Below are 24078 nucleotides of genomic sequence, written 5' to 3' on the forward strand. Positions count from 1 at the left end.
CTGTATATTCCATCTATAATAATTCTCACTCCGTTTTAACCTGTAATTCCGAGAAGCAGCATTAGCCAGGCTTTTCTTTTCTAATGCCTCATCTATGCTCTTCACTTGTCTGTTCCATATAGGGGCAAATGTCAGATGAACTCTACCACCAGTGCACTTTGCACCTTGCCATCTGTACATTGCCCTCCTAGACCTCCAGTGTTCTGGAGTCACGTAGCCATCTCCTGAGTACATCTCTTGGTCTGCACCCTTTTGCCAGGCCCAAAGCACAGACATTAGCAAGAAGTCACTTTTCATCCCACAGATGCGTCCATTTTCATTGGAGAAGCAGTCTTGTACCTTTCTGCATTTTCCTATTTATTTCTGCTGTGGTCTCACCGAATGACCACAAGCAGCCTTTGAACTGAACAGCCAGCAGTCTCGGCCTTCTCGGACGTCGACACCACCACAGCAGAGGGTGGACTGAGCACCTATATATCTTGACCAAACAATTTTTTAGGTAAACCTTTGTCTCTTCATACCAGCTTCAGGTCACCCATGGCTACTTCATCAAGCTGTATTCTCCTTGCAGTAACATTACAACTTCATAATTCCACACAAAAAACTTCCCAGATAGAAAAAGCTCTCAACACTGTCCATTTTGCTGCCGCTTTTTCTACCATTTGTACAGTTTTATTCCTTTTTCTGGCAGAAGACCATTTTCTTTATTGTGTCCATATGCATATCTGGTTAGACTGTTCACTAGTCTCTTACAGCATGTTGACCTGGCTCTGCAAGCTCTTATTCTCCATGTCTATCTTCATTTTTATGTTAGTGCTATAACTTATTTCCATATAGTGAATAATATATTATCAAAATGTTTGAATAATACAGAAGATTCTGCCTGAAGACAAAACACAAGTGTCAGATGCAACCATCACAGTCTGGTTTAGCTCAGAACAATTCTAAAAGCAGGTTGCTTTAAGAGGAAAAACAGTTTTTCTTCCCATACAAACCTATTGTCTGTCCCAGGAACCTGAACAATAATTTTAATAAGTTCCAAATAGTTAGATTTTAGGCCTAAATACATTTGCTTATATTTTAGGCCTAAATATGTTTGCTACAACTTGAAAAACGTAATGCCCTGACTTCATTTCCATTGCTTCATAGCTGTCCATGTAATAGTTCATGTAACAGTCAAGTACAGTAGTTTAAGAACTCAATTGCAAGAACTGATTCACAGAATCACCTTGCTTTTCTACTTGAAACTACGTGGATTTCTGAAAACGTTCTGCAACATTAATGCTTTTTAACGTCCATCAGTGTAATGTCTGCATACGGAAATCCTGGCTTCTACACACACGTATCTGAATATCAAGACCAACTTTTGATAATTACATACAAACCATTTTTTGCTCTAACACACCTTTGGTCATACCTGTTTAGCATTTTTAACCATACAATAGCAGCCTTTCACCCCTGCCCCTCATTCAAACACACAAACAGGACTACTTGTAAGTAGGAAGCATAATCTCAGCCTCACGGCAAACCTTGTGGAAAAGAGCTGCACTGGAAGAAATACTTACTCCAAATACGAACAGCAGTTCTCTACATAGGATCAGCCATTTGATTATTAGTTTATGCTACACTTCAATGTAATACGAGTGCTGTTCTACTGGGAATGGTGTTCCTCAGATAAATTAGTTTCTTTCAGCCTGATTGGGATGCGGATAATTCCACGGCACTTTTGAGAAGCAATACAGTATAATCGCAGAATCCCAATTAACAAGCCATTCCCGCTACATTTGATGTTTAAGGCGGTATACAAGAGGTATTGCTGAGTACAGTCTATAGCTGATATATTAACCTAAGGAAATTGTGCTACCTATACCTCATCCTAGGCTCTGTAAAACACTAAAGGTCATGAACTATGCATGTCACTTAAAAAAAATGTTCTTTGAATGTCTAAGAATTCAAAAAACTTTATGTTGTTAATGTTCTTATGGTGGGTATTTTTGTTTCTTTTTTTCAAGTTAACTGACATGTGGCCCTTATTAGTGATCAAGGAGAGATACAGGAGAACTAAGGGCGGGTGGGAAGGAAAAGCGTGGAGTTGGTTTATATTGCAGCTTTTAAATCAGATTCTTTTCACAGTGTCAGAAAGCAGTATTTCTCCACTCCAGCTTTGCTCACAAACCAACAACTGTTGTGGCTTATGTGATGCAAAATTTATGGAAGATGGATGATAATTTTTAGTTTTGAAGTGTTTAGCTTGTCTCACTACACACACTGGTATGTGCCCTTTAAAAATCCTACGTATGACAGCATAAGAAACAGGTCATACTTGCACTCCAGGCACCGGCTTCTCACATTCCAGAACTGAAATTTATTCTCATTTTGAACAGTTCTATGCAATGATCAGCTAACCCTGCCAAATCATTTAGGGTTTTATCTTTTTATAATGCATGTTGAGGTTAAAAACCCTGAGAGCTTTTAAGATAGCATTGACTGGCAGCAGAAGTTTCTTGAAATAGTTTAGAAAGGGCAAAAAGGCGACAAATAAAAATACTTCATTTCAACTGTAGGTGTCTACGGGTAAGATCAGAGAAAAATAATTTTAAGAGGTAAGTTTAAATGTAACTACATGGAGTGCTTTCAGTTATCCAGTGCTTAAAACAAAAAAAGGGTTATTTCACAGACTTGTCCGCTTTGCTCTTTCCTCCATCTGCCCAGGCAGAGCCCTCTAACTGTACAGCAGATGGTTTTACTTGCAGCGCAGAGCAAGAGCCTTTCAAAACGTGTTAGTCTTGAGTCTCCTAATCAGAGAGAAATGAAACAATTAACCCCGTAATCCACAGTAGAGACACAGACAGAAACCTGAAGGAAGATTGCTGTTCACACAAAATATCAAGTAAGACTAAGAATGACGGCTGAAGACCTGCCCGGTTTTGCAATCCAACCTGCCATCCATCCGTAGCCTTTCAGGGCATACCACTAGTTTAGGTAAGAGCCCAAACCAACTGTTTGCTCCCCTCAGTCACGATCCCTTCAAAGGGCTGCTTCTAATTGCTTAATTGACGCAGGTACTATCATTTCTTAAACTGAGCACAGCCTGAGGCAGCTTCCCTGCATCCAGCACCTGGCTTGCATCAGCTTGCTGACAGACCTTACTGTCTGTAGCAGTGCTACATGTGAATGAATCGAAGTCCACTGTTATGTCTTGAACGTTTCTTTCATTGGCATTGTCAAAGCTGTTTTTACCATGTAGCTGTTTAAGATGTTTCCTCAGAACGGGTTTATGCGCAAAGACCATGTCACAGTAGTTACACTTATGGGGTTTGTCCCCGCTGTGCAGGTTGAGATGGTCCTGTAAGGAACATTTCTGAGAGAACGTTTTCCCACAGATCTTACACTGGAACGGTTTGATGCCTGCGTGCACTCTCATGTGCCGGTGGAGATTGCCTTTCTGAGTGAACGTCTTGCCACAGAGCAGACACATAAACAGTTTATGCATCTTTAAGTGATTAGCGTAGTTTTCCAGATGCCGAAATACTCTTGTGCACTTTGGACACTGATGATGCCACTGGAGACCTTTGTCTATACCACGGTTGTTAGGCCCAAACATATCTTTAGAAGCCAGAATGATGTTATCGCTGCCAGCATAGGAAAGAGCGTAATTGTGGAGGTGGTTTTGCTCTATTTCACTTGCTCTGTTTTCAACAGTGGAGTTGATAAGAAAGTGTTGAGGCTCTGAGGAATGCAGCGCAGTTTGTTCAGGAGAAATAAACTGGTTCTGATCCTTCTTATTCCTGACTTCTGTTACCTCCCCAATGGACTCCACCTTGATGATCTGAATATCGCTGTCCTCCATGTCCATGCTGTCTTCTGAAGGCTGGATACAAGGTGAATCTTGCTGCAGAGAGTCGTCATCTCCTTGATGTTCCTTCAGCTCAGAGGAGTCACTCTGCTGTTCACACTCCTTGCTCTCCAACGGCTGCTTTGGTTTTATAAATTTCCAGAGGGCCTGTGTACATCGTTCGACAATGTGGCTCATCTGCAGAAAGCTTGCGGCCGTCAGGTAGTTCACCAGTTCCATTTCAGGAAACTCCAGAACGCCACTGTAGCAGGACAGAAGCAGCTGCCTCCCCACTTCTGAACTCTGCAGGATGGAGATTTTCACATCTCTGGAGTCATTTAGTAAGAACTGATCTCTTAAAAAGGGAGAGCCAGCAGCAAAGACAATTTTATGCCCATGAACTTCAATGTCGTCTATATGGACCACAACATCACAGAATTTGTTTTCTTCCCTCAGTTTGTTCATTTTCTGTAACATTGAATCTCCATAATTGTCAAACTTGAAGTGAAGAATATCTGATCTTTCTGACATTTTGGCACACCTAAGAAAAAGCAGCAAGAAAAGGATTTCAGACGCCTTCAGAAACAAAGGACCACGGAAAGTTCAGAAACACTGACACCACCATTCCGCAGCACAACTGGTTCTGCTGAACCTACAGAAAGCAGAACAGCCAGGCTCATACCCATCCCCGTTTCTACGGCAAAAAGTTTAATTTTATGAGGCAATAGTCTTTAGCAAATATAAACGGTAGCAACAGATCATCGTGAAATGTCTTCAAAGAATTTCAGGCATTACAGAACTATTTCTTTATGTTTTCTCTTGGAAGGCTACTTGTGAGCCTGTTTTGTCCACGCCATTGGGACACTACAATACAAATGCGGTGACAGTGCCCGTGCCAAGGTAACGCTGTACTACGCTGCTGACAGCGCACGACTGTTCCAGCCACTTCCTCAGGCAATTAGAAGAGTCACATCAAGAGAAACTGAAAATGCAAAAGAAGTGACTTGCCTCGACACACATTCAGTTCCCACTGCTACTGCTCTCCAAGAAATAAACAAACATCAAATGAAGGCCAAACCCTCCTCCCGGGGGGGCAGACCAAGCCTAACCCCGGGTTGGTCGGGACCCTGCCCGGCTCCCCGGCAGCACCGCCCGCTGGGAGCAGGTGCCTCCTCGGCTTCTACCGGCCGCGGATCGCCGCCGGCTCCGGAACGCGCTCTTCCCGCTGTTCCGGGACAGCTCGGCCGGGAGCCCGTGCAGCTTCTCAAACCGCCGCCCGAACGCGAAGCTCTTTCCGCGGGCCGGGAGGAAAGGGACAGGTACCTGTAGCGCCGGGCCGCGTCCCCCCGCTGGCACCCGCGGCCGCTCCCACCGCAGCGCCCGCCGCGGCTTCCGGCTACGGACCTAGAGAGGGGAGGAGAGCCGCCGTGAGCCGCCGCCCGGGCCTGGGGCCGCGCCGCCCCAGCGCCAGGCCGAGCCCGGCCGCCAGCCGCGCCCCCGGGGCGGCCCCGCGACCCGCCGCGTCCCCGGCCGGGCCGAGCCGCCCGCCGAACCCGGCCCGCGGCACAGGCGGCGGCGGCGGGGAGCGCGGGAGCCGCGGCCCGTTCCGGCCCCCGCTCCGGGGCCGCCGCCCTCGCCCCGCCAGCCCGCCGGGACCTACAGCCGCCGCCGCAGCCCAGCACGGCGACTCGGAACCGCATTGTTCGGCCGCCGGAAGCGCTCGCGCGCCCTCCGCCCCGCACCCGGAAGCGCCTGGCGGGGCGCCCGCCCCCTCCGCGCGGTCACGTGGTGCGCGGAGCGGCGGCCCAGGCCCGGCACCGGGAGGCGGCGGCGGCGGCCGGGGTAGGTGGGGCTCGCGCTGCCGGCGGGGTCTCGTCCGCCCCGTCCCTCCGCCCTCGGGCCGCCCCTGTCCTGCCGCCGCCCGGCGGCCCCGGCCCGCTCCCGCGGTGCCCGCGAGGTGCGTGCGGGCGCTGCCCCGCCGCCGCACCGGGGCGCCGCCGTCGCTCCCCGCCCCTGACCGGCCACGGCCGTGCGGGAGCTGGGGGCGCTCCCGCGCCCCGCTCCCGGCGCCGCCCTGCCCCGCTCCCTGCGCCGTGTCGCCCTCCCGGTGCTGTCCCCTCCCGCCCTCTGTCCCTTCCACCCGGCGGGGGCCGCGGCCTCGGCGCGGAGCCGCCCGGCAGCAGGTGCGGGAGGCGGCGGGAGCGGCGCCGCCCCGGCTCGCGCAGGGCTGGGCGCTGCTGGGTCTCTGGGCTGAGTCCCGGGACAGGTCGGGGGCGCCGGGCTGGGCCCGGCCTCGCAGCTGCCCCGGCTCGGGGTGGGGGGCCGGAGGACCCCCTCGCTTCTCCGGTGCTTCCAGCCTCGAACCCACCGGTGTCCCCAGGACTCCCTGAGCGCGAACCGGAGCCGCGGTGGGGCCGTCCCGTCCTGCGCTGGGCTCCTGCGGGACTGACGGGGATTCTCTCCCTGGCCGGGCCGTGTCTGTTGTTGCCTGTTGCTTCCAGGTGAATCCTAAAATGTGGCACTTGATGGGGTCCAGACACCTGTATGTGTATCTGTTATGTACCGGAACCTCCGTGTTTGTCTTGTTTCCTTTTTCCATCCTGTTGGTATCGGCACGTTCGTTTCACTTAAGACATCTCCTAGGTTGTGTCAGGGGTGAGAATGAAGTAGAAACAAACAGACTCTACCAAGCTGGTTTAAAAACATGCATCAGCAAAAATTAAGTGAAAATCGAACTGGTAGAGGTAGATTTTGTGGTTTTTGTCTGTTTAGTTTTGCCTGTTCAAGGGATTTTGGGGGAGACCAGGAAAAGAAGAAAAAATACTCAGGAGGGGTTTGGAGAGAGGGAAAAATATTACATTTATTTCTTAAATACAAGTTGGAGATCAAATACCGCTTACCCGCTTTGTTACACAGATACAGCTTGATCTACATTCCCAGTTTTATTCTACTTAGAGGTTTTGTTAAAGCACAACTTGATGGGATTTCTGAGGTTTTTGGCTATTTTATTAGAAAATATGTAGTTGCATAGACTTCCCCTTTGTTGATGAAATTACAGAAACGCTGTATTCTTTTTAAAGGCCTCTACTCAACGTTAAAAGGTCAAGGACCTGAGCAAACTTAGTTTTGTGGACACAGTAAACAAATTAGCAAATGGAGCTTGGCAGAGGAGTTTCCTTTCGCTTTCCGGGTCCTAGCGCAGGCAGCTTTTGGTAGCGCGCACTGAGCGTAACTCTCCTTTATTCAGTTCTTTCACGGCATATTTTTGAAGTGCTGTGTTTGTCTGGTAGGCGTAACTCTGTCTGTTTGCATGCTGATGAGAGAGGAGCTCCAGGAGCAGGCAGAGCGTCCTCCCCAGGGTTTGCTGGGCTCTGGGTCGCTGCGCCGGGTCCGCCGGGTCCCGCTCCCTGCGCAGGCAGCACATGGGTGCACCTGATGCTGATGGAGCATCAGCCGCCGCGCGCGGATGAACCGCCCGTTCATAGTTAATTCATTCCAGCAACATTCTTGCGATGGGCCAGCTAAGGCAGTGTCAGCGTTTCTTTTATAAGCCACGGTTTCCCAGGAACTGCTGCATATTTCTGGGGTTGGAGAATTTGCTTATTACAAGAGCCTAAAATTAGAGTTTTGTCTCCTAAGCAGATGGTTCAAATTAAGATTGTAAGCACAATTATGTTGGCAATAACTGTGAATCTGTTAAGGATTGTTAACAAAGATTGCATTAGCTTAACTCGTGTGTTTTGCCTGATCCCCAGTTTTGCATACAATGGCTAATGATTCACTCAGCTTCCTGAAATCTGTGCTTCTCAGCTCTCGGGAAGAGGATGAGGCTGAAATTCACGGCAGCGTTATCTCCAAATAATGATATATTTTCTCTGTCTGGTTCTTGAGTTTGGTGGGAACATCTGTGACTGTCAGTGCGTTTTAAAACAAACAGAAAAGTTAGTATTGCAGTTGCTATGTTTTATTAGTTACTCTCTTCAGTCATCCTAAGTCTTTATTTTCACGTGTGGTATTCCCCTGGCTTTCTTGCTTCATTCTGAGCATAAAATACTTCTCGGTGCTTTTGAGAATGTGTTTTGCACAGAGAAGGTGGATAAAGATCAAACATACGGTTTTGCAGACTAACCATGTGATATGTGAGAAGAAAAAGGTTGCTAGGGGTTGATCTTTCTTGTATGTTGTTTTTCCAAAAGCCGCAATAAAATACAGGCGGTGTGTATGTGCTCAGAAAGAGTGAAACCACAGCTCCTTTCCCACGTGTCTGTCAGTGCAGTGCCACTTCTGCTCTTGTGTTTCCCATGCTACTCAGACTGAAAGACCTGCCTGACCACCTGTAATGACGACACCGTGCTGTAGCCTTTTCCAGGCTTTGTTTCGGGATTCGCTCTGTGTTTGTAAAACAATGAATGTGCACTGCTTCAGTTGTGAAGGTAAAAACATCGTGGATGTCAAAGACTCTCAATAGTGCTGGCTTATTTGACATAAATCGGCTTTGCAAAGTACATTGTAAAGCTTCTGAACTCTGCTACAAATTCCACTTTTCACTCGCACTAAGGTGATAATGGTGATAACTGGAATTCCTATAGGAACTGCAGCTGAAAAAGATATGAGTGGGGAGAAAATCTCCTTTCCTCTCTAGTTTGCATACCCGTTCTCATGCTTGCTCTTTTCTGCCATGAAAACCCAAAACTTAAGTATATTTTTAATTGTTTTCCCCTCTAAATTCAGTGCTAAGGGTGCTACATCTGCTGTTGACTTAAAGGTAACTGCTGTTTTAAACAGTCCAAGAAGGTTGCAGCTGAAACGTTGATGTTTCTGCTCACCCTCTGGCTTTTAGTGTGGCTGTGGATGTTCTAAACACGGGGAAATTGGCATCCCTTGGGAACGGCGTGAGCCCAGCCGTGGTTCTGAGGGCCTTGCCTCACCTCTTGTGTGTGTCTCAAGGTGGCATTCAAGCCTCATTCTCTTATAGTAGTGTAAAATGGAAGGGTTTCTGGTTTCCTTTTTATAATATACTGCTTGCTTTAAGCAGTACTTAAAAAGAAAATTTTGATCACAAGTTGTGGGTCAGGTGCCGAATACTTGGGAGAGGATAGGGAAGCAGAAACGTTTTGTCAACCAATGTTGCTAATTTTAATGATAGGTTTGTTTTCCAGTTGTTTCAGATCTTAGCAGGGTGAGTGGTGCCTTTCTGTTCCTCTGCACACTATATTGAGTAGGGAGAGGAAGGCAGGTTGCTACTGTTGTTTGATTGCTTTAAAGATAAAAAAAGAGAACATTTTTAAAAAAGAGAGTTTGATTTTGGACTGGCATTGCAGCGTGTGTAACAGTAGCAAGCAGAGTCACAGTGAGTTGCATGGAGAATTACAATTTTAAATAAAACTGAGAACAGTGACTCAAGAGCCAGCTGTGTTGCCTTTCTCATTTTGCAGCTTTTTCCAATGGTCTTTTGTGTGAGGAGAGGCCAGGATACCCATTTAATTACACAGGCGAGCAAAGAAAGATGCTAATAAACATTTGCCTCTTAGTATGTGTTTTACCTTGTCACTCCGTCTCCTGTAGGTGTGTAAAGACACCTTCTTGTGAGAAACATTAAAACTCGAGGTTTGCCTTTGGCCGGGTCTTTTCTCCTTCTGCTCCAAACTGTGGGAACAGACGGTGTTGGTTCTTCCCCAGGCTGCAGGTGATACTGAAGATCAGCCACCACTCTTGGTTGTTGTTGCGTTTTGGTGACAGAGGAGTCGTAAACCAGCCTCACTCAATTGCTCGGCTGGTCCCTGGTGTGTTTGTGCCCTTCTGGGCTGGCCCGTGTTTCAGTGAGCTCATGGGCTCTCTGGTGTTGGTTCTGCCATCGTGTGTTTTCCGATTCGGGTACAATGATCCATCTGCATGGAACAAAATGTTGGCAAGGAACAGGAAATTAAAGGCGTGTGAAACAAAGTATGGGGATGTGGAAATTTTCATTAACTTCAGACAATACCTTAGCATTTTTAGTATTTGAAGACTCTGCTTTTGCACCTCGACTATTTGTGCGTTAATCTAATCAACCTCAGTGGCTGATTCCAGCATGGTTGGCTAATTGAGCCTTGCTTGCTGGTGTATCACTAATAAAAGTTGCTTACCGTAGTCTACTACATGGTCCCCTTTCCTGTGCTCTCCTATCTTGTGTAACTTCAGTAAGACTTTTGCTCAATGTGGGGTTGGCAAAGTTGGGCTAATTGGGACCTTCTGCTGTTGCAATTCTGTGTTGTGAAACCGTGGCGGTGTTTGGCTGAGCCAGCTGTGCCCCAGGATCCGTGCGCTGGCCGTTTACACCACGCTACTAAAATCAGGAGTAGGCAAAAGCACAGCATACTTCTTCTTTGATTTGGGTTAATATTGGTGAAAGGTGTCAGACTGAAAGCCTTTGGGAATAGGTGAAATTAGCACTTCAAGACAGACGCACTATACCAAAATAAATTGCTAAATTGGATCCTTGACTTGACGATCTTTACAGCTGCTGGTGATCAAAGCCTGCTCTTCCACTCATACTGTCTTAGTGTGGCAGATGAGTTTGCACTGTTTGAATGAAACAGTAAAAGATAAAGTGTTTGAAGCCTGGATTTAGTCTGTGTTTCGATATATATTTGATATAGTTATTTTAAGATGATATGTGTATTATGTAGAAAGTGCAATAAGGAACTTCTATAGAAATGTTCTAATATGAATTCTTTAAGCAAAAGCATCTTTAAAAAGGAGATCTCTGCGCTGCCTTTACGGTACCTGTGAGTAATACCAGATAGATGCATACAGTGGGTAAAACTTTTCAAAGTGTCTCAAATTCTCAGCCAGTAATTCTCATTGAATGCCAATGGATCTTAAAGTGTATTTGAAAATGATATCTAAATACCTTACATGCTTTTGAAAGCAAAACACAGTAATCGTAGGTACATTGTTATCAGTGAACAACCCACATCTGTTCCTGCTCTTACGCGCTGCTCCAGTCGTCCAGTGAAACATGTTTCAGGACCATGAAGCGACTTTGTCGGGAAAGTAATCAGGTTAAAAATAACCCAGAGGCAAAAAAACTTGTTGTCCTCCTGGCAGATTTTCAGGTCGTGTTGAAGGCTGCGGAGGGAAGGGCATTGATAGAAATAAAAGCAGGCTTTGCTATTTTGGGTGCATTGTTCTTGGTTCGGCGAGGAATGCGATGAGTGTGCGTGGGGCTGCCGGGTTCCCCGTGTGGGGACAGGGCTGGAGGCTCAAACAGCACTTGGGTTTGGTCCCGCTTGGGAGTATGGAAAGACCCGAGCGTTGTGATAAGGGTATATTTGGGTTTTTTGCCTATTTCTGTCACACAGTCTGTTTTGAGCCACAGATTCTGAGAATCTGCTGTAGAGTTCAAGGTGTGCAGCTGAACTTCACCTTTTGTTCCTTTCTTCAAATGCCTCTCAGTGCCAGTTCCAGCTTTTTAAAACCCTCTGTTGGCTCCGATTCTCAGTACTGATCCAGCTTACCCTGTTCTTCCTGCTTCCTGGAAGTCTTTTGTTTTATTGTTCCTTACAGTACAGAGGATTCAGTGTAGAATCATAAAATGCTGTATGTCCCAAGGTTTTAGAGCATCCTTACTACAAAATATCAAGAGTTAGATCTAACTCTTGTTTTGGGGGAGAAGAATGGGAGTGCAGTGTACTGTGAGCTCTGATAGCTACAAAAGCCACGAGTGTGCACCAACAGGAGTGGTAACTTGGTTATGCTGTCAGATGTGTGACTTTTATAACTAGTCAGCAAGCTTCTGAGAAGAAACGTTTGAGCATTTTAGCATGAAGTTTTATATAAGTATTTCTATGATTTTTGTTTTTCAGGAGTTTATAACATATTTAATCTCATTCATGAATCGAACTTCCTTTTTAAGTCATGGATGACAAGGCTTCTGTTGGAAAAATCAGTGTCTCTTCAGACTCGGTATCCACTCTTAACAGTGAAGATTTTGTCTTGGTTTCCAGGCAAGGGGATGAAACACCATCTACAAATAATGGTAGTGATGATGAAAAAACAGGACTGAAGGTAAGAATCGATAACCTGAGTTTGTTCCCTATTCTTCTAATTCAAACTAACCATAGAGAGCTTAAAGAGGGACTTCTTTATTGTGGAAAACTTGATGGAAGGGAGAACTTATTCAAGAATCGATTTTGCCGGTGATTTCTGCATTACTTTTGCTGATGTCAGGGGTGATAATTAGGTTTTGAATAAGCCGCCTCCATCACTACCTGTGGGTTTTTTTCCCCACTTTGCAGAATCCTTCATGAAATGCTTGGGCTGAAACAGACTGACTGTCATGAACTTGGGACTGTGATTTTATCACAGCTTTCAGATAGAAAGCAATATTAACAGACACTTGATTTGACCATATCTGTCAATTTAAATATCTATTAAAGTTTTCCCCAATGCGAAATGTTCTCTTTAAGAAATGTAGAAGTGTAGTTATAACTAACAACTTGGCATGAAGCTGCGAACGCAAGCTGATGTGGTAGGCTTGTGTGAATTGGAAGGGCGTTGACATCTTCTCACTTTTAAACGTGCTGTTCTGAAAAGAGCCCCTTGTCACTCTGCAGTCACATCCGTGTCTTCAAAATGCTGTCTTTAAAGATGATGGGAAGTCGCGTGTTCTGCCCATTGGCCTGAGCGTTCCTCTCTTCCTTAGCAGCAGTTGTTACAGAGACTTTATTGGACATTTCTTGATGCTTTTGCTCATCTTGACTTTACCTCCCAACTGCTTTGTTTGTTCTTCTTGCACTGCTATGAGTCCTGGACAGGACATACCGTTATACTGGCTGTTTCCTTTAACATAGGACTTCAAGCTAATTCTGTTACTTAAGAGTCTCAAGATCTTACTTTTGCTTAACCTGGCAAAAATATTCACTTATATTGTATTGCTAACGCAGAAGATTGTCACTTCACGTCATAGGATAGCCTAAAAGAACTTGCAGTTTTCTTGAACCATCAGCCTGGTGCTCTGTAAAACCCACTGAAAGGCTGTAACCACACACTTGTCTTTCTAGATGCTGCAAATGCCAGCAGCTATAAATGCTTCAGAATTGAGCATAGTCTCCCCAGTGGTGCTCACCTTGAGAATGCTCCCGTGGCCGAGGGCGTGATTAGCTCTGGAGGTTGTGGTGCATCGTTTGGGACCCCAGCAGGCAGCACCGTCAGCCAGGTTCTCCGTTCTGTCCCGTAACTCCCACAGAGAGTTTGGGAACATGAAGTACTGTAGTCAGCAACGCTCCTTGCTCCACACAGGCGCTGTTGTATTGCTGGTGTAGCGCTTGCCTTGTTGTGGCTGTCCTGCAGCGCTTGTGTGACATGCTGTGTCTTTTTTAGTACAATCAGAGACATTGAAGAGACTTGTATATAAAGTCATCTTCATAAAGCTCACAAATATTTCAGACAAGAATATGCTTAATAAATTTCCAGCCAACTCCTGACATGTCCTTCTTAAGTTTTCCTTGTGTGTTTACTTCCAAATGAAATGCTGGTACAGATCTGCTGTCTCTCTTGATGAGGAAGGAAGAACATTAGCACTGCTGCCTCCTGATCATCACCAACCAGGAAATAAAGTTGTGCTGTTCCCTGATGTGTCACTGAATGGCACAGGGCTTTGCAGGTCTTAAAGATAAGCTGCTTTATGAATTTGGTGCCAAGACTGAGCACAATCCTTGAACAAAGTGATCCACCTTGAGCCTTTCAGTATTTGGGTGTTGGAGAGCCTGTGCTGTTTGGTTGTTGGCTGCGATCGGGTGATTCATGGAAACACTAAACCCCAGATGAGCGATCCGTGCGCAGTGTGAATTCCCCCATAGCGGCATCTTCCCGTTGGCCTCCTTCATGTGCTTAGAGGGGTGAAAACTTTTGACAGAGGAGATGGGAAGACTTTTCAGCTGTTTGTAGGGACAGAAATTGCCTTTTGCTGTAGTTCTTCAAGAGAAGAAAGATACCACTCTAGAATATGGCTTTGTTCTTGGTACCTTTTTATTTTCAGCTTGTAACTGGTCGCTCAGTAGCCAGCTTTACTGTGCTGTCAAACCCGGTGTGTGCAGAGTCAGCGGAGTTGTGGAGGTTGTCAAACATTTAATAAAAGTACTGTCACAGTGATATCTGAAAGTGTTTAAGCAGCATATGGAAAATTAATATTAAAACTACAACATGAGAACTGAGGTTGTGTGTTTCACAGGAACAAATGAGATTAGTTTTTTCAGGGAGAATCAATTACTTTGGTATTTATCATGAAGTTAATTTGTTTGTGTATGTCAAAACCTGTTGGTTTCGATGTGGCCACTAAGAAAAGCAGAAAATAAGTTCAGGTGTCTTTTTCTGGTGTTCCGTTTCTTTAGAAAAGCAGTTTGAGGATCGTACATGGGCCAAATGCAGCCCGAGGGTGATGGCACAAGTTTAGGCCTGTGTTTGCTGAGTGCGATAGCTGTGAAGTCCTTACATCAAACTTGAGGCTCCCATTTAAAAGCTGTTGATATGCTATAGTTTTAAGTAATAGTGCTGTGAGCTGAATTAAAGCCCATTTTTATTTTTGTTGTTTCTCGAGTCCAGACAGATAAATGTATCTTCCAAATACAATCACTTGGTCATAACTAATAAATGTGGTTTTGCTTTTTGTCTATACTGAAGTAACATTGTTCAGACAATTTAAAAAGTGGTTGTCAGTGATTGTTTTCCAGAAACACAATTTGCTAGCGCTCTCTGCTTTCCAGTGTTGTTTCTGTGGCTGCTTTTGCCCACTGCCAGTGGGACTGAGCTGCATTTATCCTTGTGGAGCGGCTGCAGGACGGGAGCTGTTGAAGTCCGTGCTGTACCGAGCCCTCCCAGCACAGCCCAGCAGCACCTGCCACAGGAGAAGGGAATAAACTGCAGTGCTCATAAATCCCCCATGTTGTTGTCATGGAAGTTTTGAAGGAGGCTACATCCTACTCAAAGGTTAAGGAAAATCAGTTTTCAGTTTTGTGAGAAATGGAGAAAATAACAACATGGTTGAATGGTTTCTTCCTTCTGCCTCAAGCAAACCTTCATGAAGCTTCATTAGGTACATCTTGTCCACTCTTCCCTTTTGCCTGTGGTTCTGCTGCGCTCTGCCGCGCTGCCTCATGGTTCTGTGGGTTGCAGCAAAGTTCTGAGCTTGTTTACCCCTTAAGGTGCACTGTTCCCACCATGTGCTGAATTTGTATGGTTGCATAAGAGACTTTGGTTGACATAGAGTTAGTCCTAGTTTGGATTTTACGCCCCGTCTCTTGGGCAGCTGGCTTGCTGCATTTGACTGGTAGGGCTATAAGAACAGCAGAGCAATTCCAGTCCAAAAGTATATGTGCTGTGTCTATTAGAATTAGTTTCTGAGGGTAGTCTGGACTGAGATTGAAGGCTTTCTTTTAAAATACTTAAGATTTTGATTATGAGGTTCTTGAATAATTAGACTTTTCTGGCTTGTAATCTTGATGGAATAGAACATTTTTCATGTGCATTTTATGTTAATACCCGTCCCAATGAGCGTTTGCACGGTGCAGTTTGTGTTTACGGTTGTCACTAGGCTGAACTGTTAACTGCTGCTTTGGTTGACAGAAAAAGCCGTATGAATGACCCTGTGCCTGAGGGGCATCTTTTTCCGCTTGAACAGTCTTTTTTGTGTCCCAACTCTTTGTGGCTCGTAGATTGTGGGGAATGGAAGCGAACAGCAGCTGCAGAGGGAGCTTGAAGACGTGCTGATGGACCCACCCATGGAGGATCAGTCAAGTGAGCGGGACCATGGAGAAGTTACAACTGATGGAGATGGGGAAGAACCTGTTGTCCTTGAAGCTTCAGCATCTTCAACCATTAACCCAGTGTCGGTGGCAGGACTGCAGAAACCAGAAATGAGTTTGCCAGTGAAACCATCCCAGGGAGGTTAGAAAAAGATGGGGAATGTCTGGTGGTATATAATGAACTAGCTTGATATTTCTTCTCACATTCAGCTTTGTGTCTCACCCTAGACTGTGAGGATTTGAGCCCTTTTACGCCTGTGACGGATGAGGACAGCGTGGTGTTCAGCAAGCTCACGTACTTGGGCTGCGCCTCGGTGAACGCTCCGCGCAGCGAGGTGGAAGCTCTGCGGATGATGTCCATCCTACGGAGCCAGTGCCAGATTTCTCTAGATGTGACTCTGTCCGTGCCTAATGTCTCGGAGGGGACAGTGAGGTACGAAGATTGCTCAGATGTACTCTCTGACTTTATGCACTTAATCTTATTTCCTTTTAGCAAAGGAAACGGGTGCCCAGTTTGCCTGGGAGGAGACATGGGCATCTTGGGATTTCATTTAGTGGAAAAGTGGCTTTTAAAGAGGTCTGACAAAAGTGATGCTTTGAATTTGTTTATCAAAGACATTTTATGCCCAAGGATCAGTATGAAATATTATGATGATCCAAGTGTCCCAAAAGCCATAGTGGGAGTGGTTATTAATGAAAACTTTGGAAATAGCCTGGAAAGTATTTAGTTTGTAGGGCTGGAAAACAGCTGATACATGAGGCCGAACCCATCTGCTGCTGCCTGTTCCTGCGGCTTTTGGATGGCTCAGCCCTGAAAACTGTGCGGAAATTATTTGTGGTAATGTCTGTTGCATTGTAATTTTTTATGCTGTTCAATTTAAATATAATTATTCTGGTCAAGCTTTGTGGCAGTCGGGTGCTATTACACTTTTTGTGATGTACTGAAATTGTTAAAGCTTGCAAGTTAATATTTGGCTGAAAGAATTATTCTAAAGCTGCAAGGTTTGTGTTCTTTTTCTGTCTCTTTAAACAGGCTTTTAGATCCTCAGACAAACACGGAAATAGCAAATTATCCAATCTATAAAATCCTTTTTTGTGTACGAGGGCATGATGGAACCCCTGAAAGTGATTGCTTTGCCTTCACTGAAAGCCACTACAATGCAGAACTCTTCAGGATTCACGTCTTCCGATGTGAAATCCAAGAGGCTGTAAGTTGAATCTTTCTGTCAAATGGTGATTATGTACATGTGAGCATTATTACTGAAATGAAACTGAGGATATTTTGCCTCTTTAGAAATAATGTAATTTGTCGCTCTTTTCTACACCAAGTTAAGATAATTGTAGAAACCTCAGGTGTGAAACAAGAATGCACGTGATGTCGTAGTTTATCCTTTTAAGAAGTGCAGAAAGCCAGTTAATTAGATGCTAAAACTGAATTCTTTTCCTACAGTTGCTTCTCTTTATTTAGTGAAAATTCAGGTAGGTTTCAACTGTTCTGTATGTCTGTAGCTTTCTGACCTTTGGGCCGTCTCAACGCAGGTGAGCCGGATCCTGTACAGCTTCGCCACCGCCTTCCGCCGCTCTGCCAAACAGACTCCGCTCTCCGCCACCGCCACCCCGCAGACTCCGGACAGCGATATCTTCACCTTCTCTGTGTCTCTGGAAATCAAAGAAGATGATGGGAAAGGTTATTTCAGGTACAGATTCTTCATTTCGGTGCGTACAGCATCTGGTTCTGTTGGAAAGTGAGCGAAGAGAGTGTTTGAGTCTGAGATGGTCCCGGAATGATCTGTTTCGTTAAAATACTCACCTGTTCTGACCTGGCAAGCAGTGTTTCTTCAGCACTTCCACAAATGCTCTATGAGCAAAGCTTGCTTCTAGCTCGTTCTGTTATTTGACCTAACTCTCAAAATTAAATTAATGTTTCCTCTTTTATTTCCTGAAGCAGGTGCTGTTTGCAGGTGGTGGTGCAGGGTGAGGGTGTCAGAGCAGCTTTTCATGTTGTATCAGCTAACGCTGTTTTCATGTCAGCTCTTGAGGATAAACTTGAGTTTTTAAGAAGACCTTTCTTAGTTTATGCTAAAAACCTTTTCTTCTGCTTAGCCTATGCACAGCGCCCGTAGATGTTTTATGTGACCATGTATAGCGTTCTGGAATTGCCAAAGTGTCTTTATTTCCCTACAGCCTGAGTGCCAAATACTCTGGCTTTTTGAGCACGTTGGCTCCTGGCCACAGCTTCAGAGTTGTTTCTGTTCTCAGATTTACATCCAGCTCAAGTTTTATTTATTAAATGAGTAAATAAATCCCATTTAATAATCCAGGATTTACTCGGTATTCCAAAGGACTGCTCAGTTGTTGAAACTGAGAAAGGATTCATCTGCGGGCCTGAGTGACACCAAAGTCTCACAACACTGAGCCCCACAGTGCAGAAACATAGTTTTTAGTTTGGAAACTAAGTGTCCTTGGTTTTCACCTAATGGTAAAATAATGTCACCTAGTTATGTTGCTGTTTATTTCATGTTACTGTTTGTGGTGTGTGAGGAAGAAAGGTCTGGAGTGCCTGTCTACCTGGCTTCACCAAGTGGCTGATGCTGGTTTTGATACATGCGAGGAACACAGATAAATGACTGAGTTTTTTTTCCTTTCCTCTTCAATAACAGTGCGGTTCCCAAAGACAAGGACAGGCAATGCTTTAAACTCCGCCAAGGAATTGATAAGAAGATAGTGATTTATGTCCAACAGACAACTAATAAAGAACTTGCTATTGAGAGGTAATTTCATAATATAAAAAAATCTTTACTATCTGCTGTTTTATGCTCTTTTCTCTGAGGCAGCAGATGGGTGTTTGTTCTCTGAATGCGCACGTGTGTAGTTCATTTCCACACCTCTCCCTGGAGCTGGACTGTGCAGAAGCTCAGGTTGGTTTGTTCAGGCCTGAGCGGCAGGTGCAGTCAGATCTTACGCATATCTGGTTGTGGAATCGGTGGTCGCATCCACTCTAAATACCCATTTCAAAATCTTTTTTTAAAAAACATTGCTTTTCTTTTCAGTGGCCAGTTTGTCTTAAATGCTGAGGCTATAATCAATGCCTGAGTTACACCAGTTTGGTTTCCTTTCATCTCTGTTGCATCTGAGAATATTGCTGTACATGCACTTTGAATCTGCCACAGGCTGGAATTCTAGAATATGAAGCATCTGTGTAGGGAAGAGCTCAGACTTTCCCTGCTTAGAAATAAACTGGCAGTTTTGACTAGTGATGGAGTTGAGTGCTGCTCACGCTACAGAGACAAGACACAGCATCTACCAGGGTTTGTGGTCTGAAATGAAATGCAGGACTGTGGTAAAGCAGAGGGCGCAGTGGAATATACCTGTGTGGGCCAAAAGTCTTTGCAAAACGAAACCATAAAAGACAGATCCATGCGCTACATCTGGAATTTTGTGATTTCTGTCTGTATGAAAAGGGTAAATTCTATGCCAATATGTCTCAAAAAAAGGGAAGAATGCAGGCATGACATGGTTTTGCTTGACGTGCTTGATGCTGCTTTCAAATGGCAAGGTTTGTTGACACTGTTACTGGATTCATGGGCTGCTTGTGACGTATAGCAATGAATATTTAGATAAGGAATGTTAATGATTTGCTTATGAGTAAGTCTGATTTTTGCAGTTTAATTTTTTGCCTGGTTTTGCAGGTGTTTTGGACTTCTCCTTAGCCGTGGGAAAGACGTCCGGAGTGGTGACATGCACCTTTTAGATTTGGTAAGGATCTTTTCTTAACAGAATTCACTAATAATTTTGATTACAATTGTGCGTGATCTCAGCCTAGACAGAAAAGATGTAGACTCTTCTGCTCACTTGTTGACAGGGACTGATGCTGTAGCTTGTGCTGCTGGGGGGGATGATCTGTTACAGGACTGTGTCGTGTGGACTGGAGATGCTTGCCCTTCTCTTGCCAGTGCTGTAGCTGTTTTATAGGGCTGCGACTTCATCATATAGAGATGTCTTTAAGTAAAAATACATAAACTTGTTTCACAGGAGTCCATGGGCAAAAGTTCTGATGGGAAATCATATGTGATCACTGGGAGCTGGAATCAGAAATCTCCACACTTCCAATTTGTAAATGAAGAAACACCAAAAGGTATGAACTTGGCCAGAGCAAATGAGTCGCATAGTGGACATCAGGTCAGTTCTCTTGTCTAAGATGAATCCCACAGGAGGACCTTTGTCACGCCATGGGCTGTATTGTCAGCAGGAGGCTGTAGAGGTGTGGGGACAGGATGCAGATGCTTTGTGCACCATTAGAGCTTCTGAAGAATCCCATAGAGAATCGCACTAAATGACTATTGCAGATTTTGTCTTTGCTTAGTTTCTGTGGTCAGTTCAGATTTATCCAAATCCAGGTTTTTAATTAAAAAATGAGACAGATTCCCGTACCTATGAAAATGGAAGTAAAACGCTCCCAGCTGTAACCTGAAAATAGCTGATGCTGCATTGCCCTTGAGTGCTGAAACAGATCTGTCATCACTTCTTTTAAGATGTCAGCTGAATTATCATCTTTTCAATCTGTTGTCACAGTGGCGTGCCAAGGGTTGGGGAAGTTAATGGGAACTGACTGGGCCAAGTCATAAAAGTCAGCTGCTGGGTCCAGTCTGCTGCTGGATTAAATGCCATCCTACCTGAAGGACAAAATTTATCACTTCGCACCAGAAGAGATCTCACGGATCACTGAGCCCAGTGGCTGCCCCTTGGAGCATCATACTGTATAGTCAGTTTTCTGAATCTCACAGCTGAGATGCTCTTAAATGCTGCCATTAATGTGGTGGGGCTTAAGTGTTGTCTGAGTAACTTCTGAAAACACAAAACCAACTAAAAGCAAGTAGGCTAGATGGCAAGAGGTCTGCACTGGGGAGTTAAGTATACAGATCCTTTATAATGTTTAAGGAAGATTTTTGTATACATTTCAGTAGGATTTGGAAAAGCAAAATTTTAATTCTCTTTAACAAGGTCATTTTCTGGGCCTGAAGACGCCTGGACACCTTCCTGTGTAACCTCATCTGGGTGTTCCTGCTCCGGGGGGGATTGCACTGGATAAGCTTTCCAGGGCCCTTCAACCCCTGACACTCTGGGATTCTGTGATTCATTCTGTGAAAAAATTATATTCTGCACAAAAGTTTCTGTTCTTTCCTGTTACGAGGAAAGAGGTTCTGGACGACTGTGTTTCAAACATTTCCTTCAATACTATTGCATTGTTTTTTTCTCTCTAGACAAAGTGCTGTTCATGACTACGGCTGTGGATTTGGTGATAACTGAGGTTCAGGAACCTGTTCGGTTCATTCTGGAGACTAAAGTCAGAGTTTGTTCACCTAATGAGCGATTGTTCTGGCCCTTCAGCAAACGTAGCTCTACTGAAAATTTTTTCCTAAAATTGAAACAGGTAACGCTTTAAAAATAAACAAATAATCTCCGGTTAATTTGGGATTTGGCGAGGTTTTTCAAAGATAATTTGTTGCTCTAAAACAACTGCAGTATGGTCAGTTATATAGTTTCGAGACTTGAGAGGTTTATGGTATAATGCGGAATAAATACAAATGCTTTGGAGGTAAAGATGAATTGTATCTCTTAGTGCCTGTTGGCGGGTCAGAATTTCACTGTGGTGTTTCTCCCTGTGGTGGGTAAAACCTTCATTAATAGAATGTTAATATGTCAACATCCTGCTCCTGACTCAGAGGTCCAATAGACGCTGCTCAGTTTCGGAAAGCTGTCCCTGCCGGTCACCGCCGGCTGCCTCCAGTGCCTGTAAAAGCTGCGTGTCCTCATTTCGGAGCAAATTCTGACAGCTTTGATGAGGCTGCAAAGTTACATAGTGGCTTATGGATCTTCCAGCCAAGCCACAGCAATAAACGAACGGTGGATTTATCTGCAGACTAGGGCTGTGCTGAGAGCTGCTCGCTTAAGGGTATAGCAGCGGAAGTATGTAAAATTAAAGATTAAGAGAAAAAAAGGCCTTAATATAATCCTGGTAACAAATCATCCAACTTTTTTTCTTAGATGAGCAAACATCCACCTCAAATTAGAGGGGAAAAATAAATATATTTTGGGAAAGTCTATTTTCCCCCTTGTGCATATTTGGGAACGTGTTTCACACATATCCCAAGCTGACCCCGGGGGAAAAAAATGCAGCAAACCACAAAAAATCCCCAGAACTTTTAAAAAACTGTTACTGTTTTTTCCAACTTGCTGTTTTACCCAATCTGCTAAAAAGGAAAGGATGCTTCCCGTCCAGGGTATTTCTAATAATGGGAGAAAACAATAACTTGGTCTCAAAATAAGGCTGGAAAGTCGAAGGTCCGTGTTGCTAAAGAGATGAGGTACTTGAAGGAGCTGCCGTTCTGCTGCTTTACGAATTATTGTTCCGAAATGAAGGTCGTGTTTAAAGCAATGGAAATAGAGAGAAGCAAAACCCACCCTGGATGTGTGGGCTCTCCCAAGGTTTAGTAATTCTGGGCACAGCCCGAAGGGACAAGATTGGCTCCTGCTGCCTTGACAAGTGCTCTTCTTTAGCGAGGTTTTGAGTGCAATAAGAGACTGTTCTTAGTTCTTTTTGCACTTGTCCTAAAGTGCTCACAACCAACGGCATTTTGGTAGTAACAAAGATGAGGTTCACTAAGTATTATTTCAGTGTATGACCTATTTTTTTCTGTAAAATATGAATAAACATTTTGGAAACTTTCCTTCAAAATTTAAAGTGGAAAAACTCTTCATGGATGAGATCAGCCTTTTTATGGAGGATATTTTTGAGGTTGAGCATTGAGATTTCGAACAGTTAAGGCTGTTGGGCTATAAATACTCCGCAGCCTCCAAAAGGTGCCTGTTCTGTTTGGTGGTTTAAAGGAAGCTTATCTTACTTTGCTAATTCTGTATCTTTTGTCTGACCAAATTCACAGGCTTTGTGACTTATCTCAACTAATTCTCTTTCTTGCGCAGGCGCTGTCAGGTTATCCAACTTGCAGTGTTTACTAATGGAAGATTATCAAAATTCATAGTGGAAGCAACAAATATAGAATGTACTGCCTGATAAGCCTGGAAGGGAAACCTGTTTCTATGGACTCATGATTAGTCTATTAAAAATACAGCTGTTGTAGAGCTGGCTTATCGTACTTTGGCAGTGTTTCTTTATTCGGAAATGGGGAAAGCAGAAGGATTTTACTTGCTCAGATTACATTTAGTGATTTAGTCATTTTTAGGTTTGATGCATTTCTCTTCATTTTCAATACTCCAAAGGATCAAACTGAGCACTGGGAGCTTAGTGTAGAGTATAATTATAAATCTCATTTCCCTCTTTTTTTACCTTCCCTTTTCTACTCTCTATTTTTATGCATTTATGAAAAAAATGTTCTAAATCCATATACTGTATTAAAATTTGAGAACCACTTGACAAAGGAAAATGTTCCTTTAAAGGAAAGGAAGGTATCAAAGCAATGAAAATTAGGGAGAAAACAGGGCCACATAATAGTCTTCGGGACTCAACAGTTTGTGTTCCTGCAGCTGTGTATACACAGACACCCTTGACTCGAAAACATCCCTAGAGACAATTGCCATGGTGGAAAAATAAATATGAACCATTTTTATTAAAACTCTTCTTTAGCCACCATCAGTATCCCCAAGAAGTCAGAGAGATAAATTAGACACAATTTTTAAGATTTGGCTTTTAATTTTCTGCTAATCTCTACAACAAGGCAGAGTTATTTCATCTTAAGGAACCTTCTTCTCTTAGACCATTTGTTGGACAGGTGCATTTACAGCTTTAAAAAAATCAGTGCGTTTGTGTCCAGTCCATTTCTGGTTGAAAAGATGAGCTCCCTGTGCCACTTCTGCCGCGTCTGTCCCAGGTCTTCATGCCCTTTGGGTGCAGGGTGCCCGCGGCTGCTCTGGGGCGCTGGGGACAGGAGCACGTCAGGATGCACCGAGTTGCTGCGGGGACCGAACAGTCTGCACTGTAGAACGGGCTGCAAGCTGTTTCTCAGCTCTCCTGCTCCAGGAAGAGAAGGCAGAGCCTTGGGAGGTAATCTGGGTGTTCGCATGGCTTTTCTCAGGAAAATGGAACTTCTTGTTTCCTAGATAAAGCAAAAGGACAGAAAGAATAACTCGGACACCTTATATGAAGTTGTGTGCCTAGAAAGCGAATCGGAAAGGGAGAGAAGAAAAACTACAGCAAGTCCCTCTCTTCGTCTGCCCCAGTCGGGGTCGCAGGGCTCCATGATCCCTTCTCCTCCCGAGGATGATGAAGAGGAAGGTAAGAAGTGGGTTGCATGTTCTGTGTACTTCAAAAGAAAGGGCAGTCAGTATATAACGTAGTTATGAAATGTGTCGGGTCCTTTCCAATCAGAATCTGGCCTGCCGATGGTTTTGTTTTTCTTGCTTTAGTTCTGTGAGGGTTCGATAACCGGTGCCCCTGCATTCCTG

The 24078-nt window shown here is 44.5% G+C and overlaps 2 protein-coding genes across 6 annotated transcripts in view; one reads left to right on the plus strand and one right to left on the minus strand.

Annotated features, from left to right (window-relative positions):
* Positions 1-1991: 1991 nt before the first annotated feature.
* On the minus strand, positions 1992-5535 carry ZBTB26 (zinc finger and BTB domain containing 26; the record flags this gene model as incomplete). 2 transcript variants are annotated; one of them, XM_080356184.1, is made up of 3 exons in its annotated part: positions 1992-4376; positions 5159-5239; positions 5496-5534. In XM_080356184.1, one exon carries the CDS (start codon positions 4364-4366, stop codon positions 3050-3052), a length of 1317 nt encoding a protein of 438 aa, XP_080212310.1. In that variant the 3' UTR covers positions 1992-3049. The 2 variants fall into 2 exon arrangements, with proteins under 2 accessions (XP_080212310.1, XP_080212309.1); XM_080356183.1 differs by having other exon boundaries at positions 5159-5535.
* Positions 5536-5626: 91 nt separating this feature from the next.
* The window catches only part of RABGAP1 (RAB GTPase activating protein 1), a 54367-nt gene continuing 35915 nt past the window's right edge, over positions 5627-24078 (plus strand). For 2 of the 4 annotated variants that reach the window (XM_080356007.1, XM_080356009.1), the window contains exons 1-11: positions 5640-6336; positions 11683-11884; positions 15529-15760; positions 15847-16051; positions 16652-16826; positions 17158-17315; positions 18279-18389; positions 19308-19374; positions 19651-19753; positions 20880-21049; positions 23734-23908. In XM_080356007.1, coding sequence (XP_080212133.1) covers positions 11735-11884; positions 15529-15760; positions 15847-16051; positions 16652-16826; positions 17158-17315; positions 18279-18389; positions 19308-19374; positions 19651-19753; positions 20880-21049; positions 23734-23908 — 1546 coding nt within the window. In that variant the 5' untranslated portion in view covers positions 5640-6336; positions 11683-11734. Of the gene's footprint in view, positions 6337-11682; positions 11885-15528; positions 15761-15846; positions 16052-16651; positions 16827-17157; positions 17316-18278; positions 18390-19307; positions 19375-19650; positions 19754-20879; positions 21050-23733; positions 23909-24078 lie in introns of those variants that run through there. The other 2 variants (XM_080356008.1, XM_080356010.1) reach the window with 2 other exon arrangements.

This window comes from Nesoenas mayeri (assembly GCF_963082525.1).
Source record: "Nesoenas mayeri genome assembly, chromosome: 18".
NCBI classification, from domain to species: Eukaryota; Metazoa; Chordata; class Aves; order Columbiformes; family Columbidae; genus Nesoenas; species Nesoenas mayeri.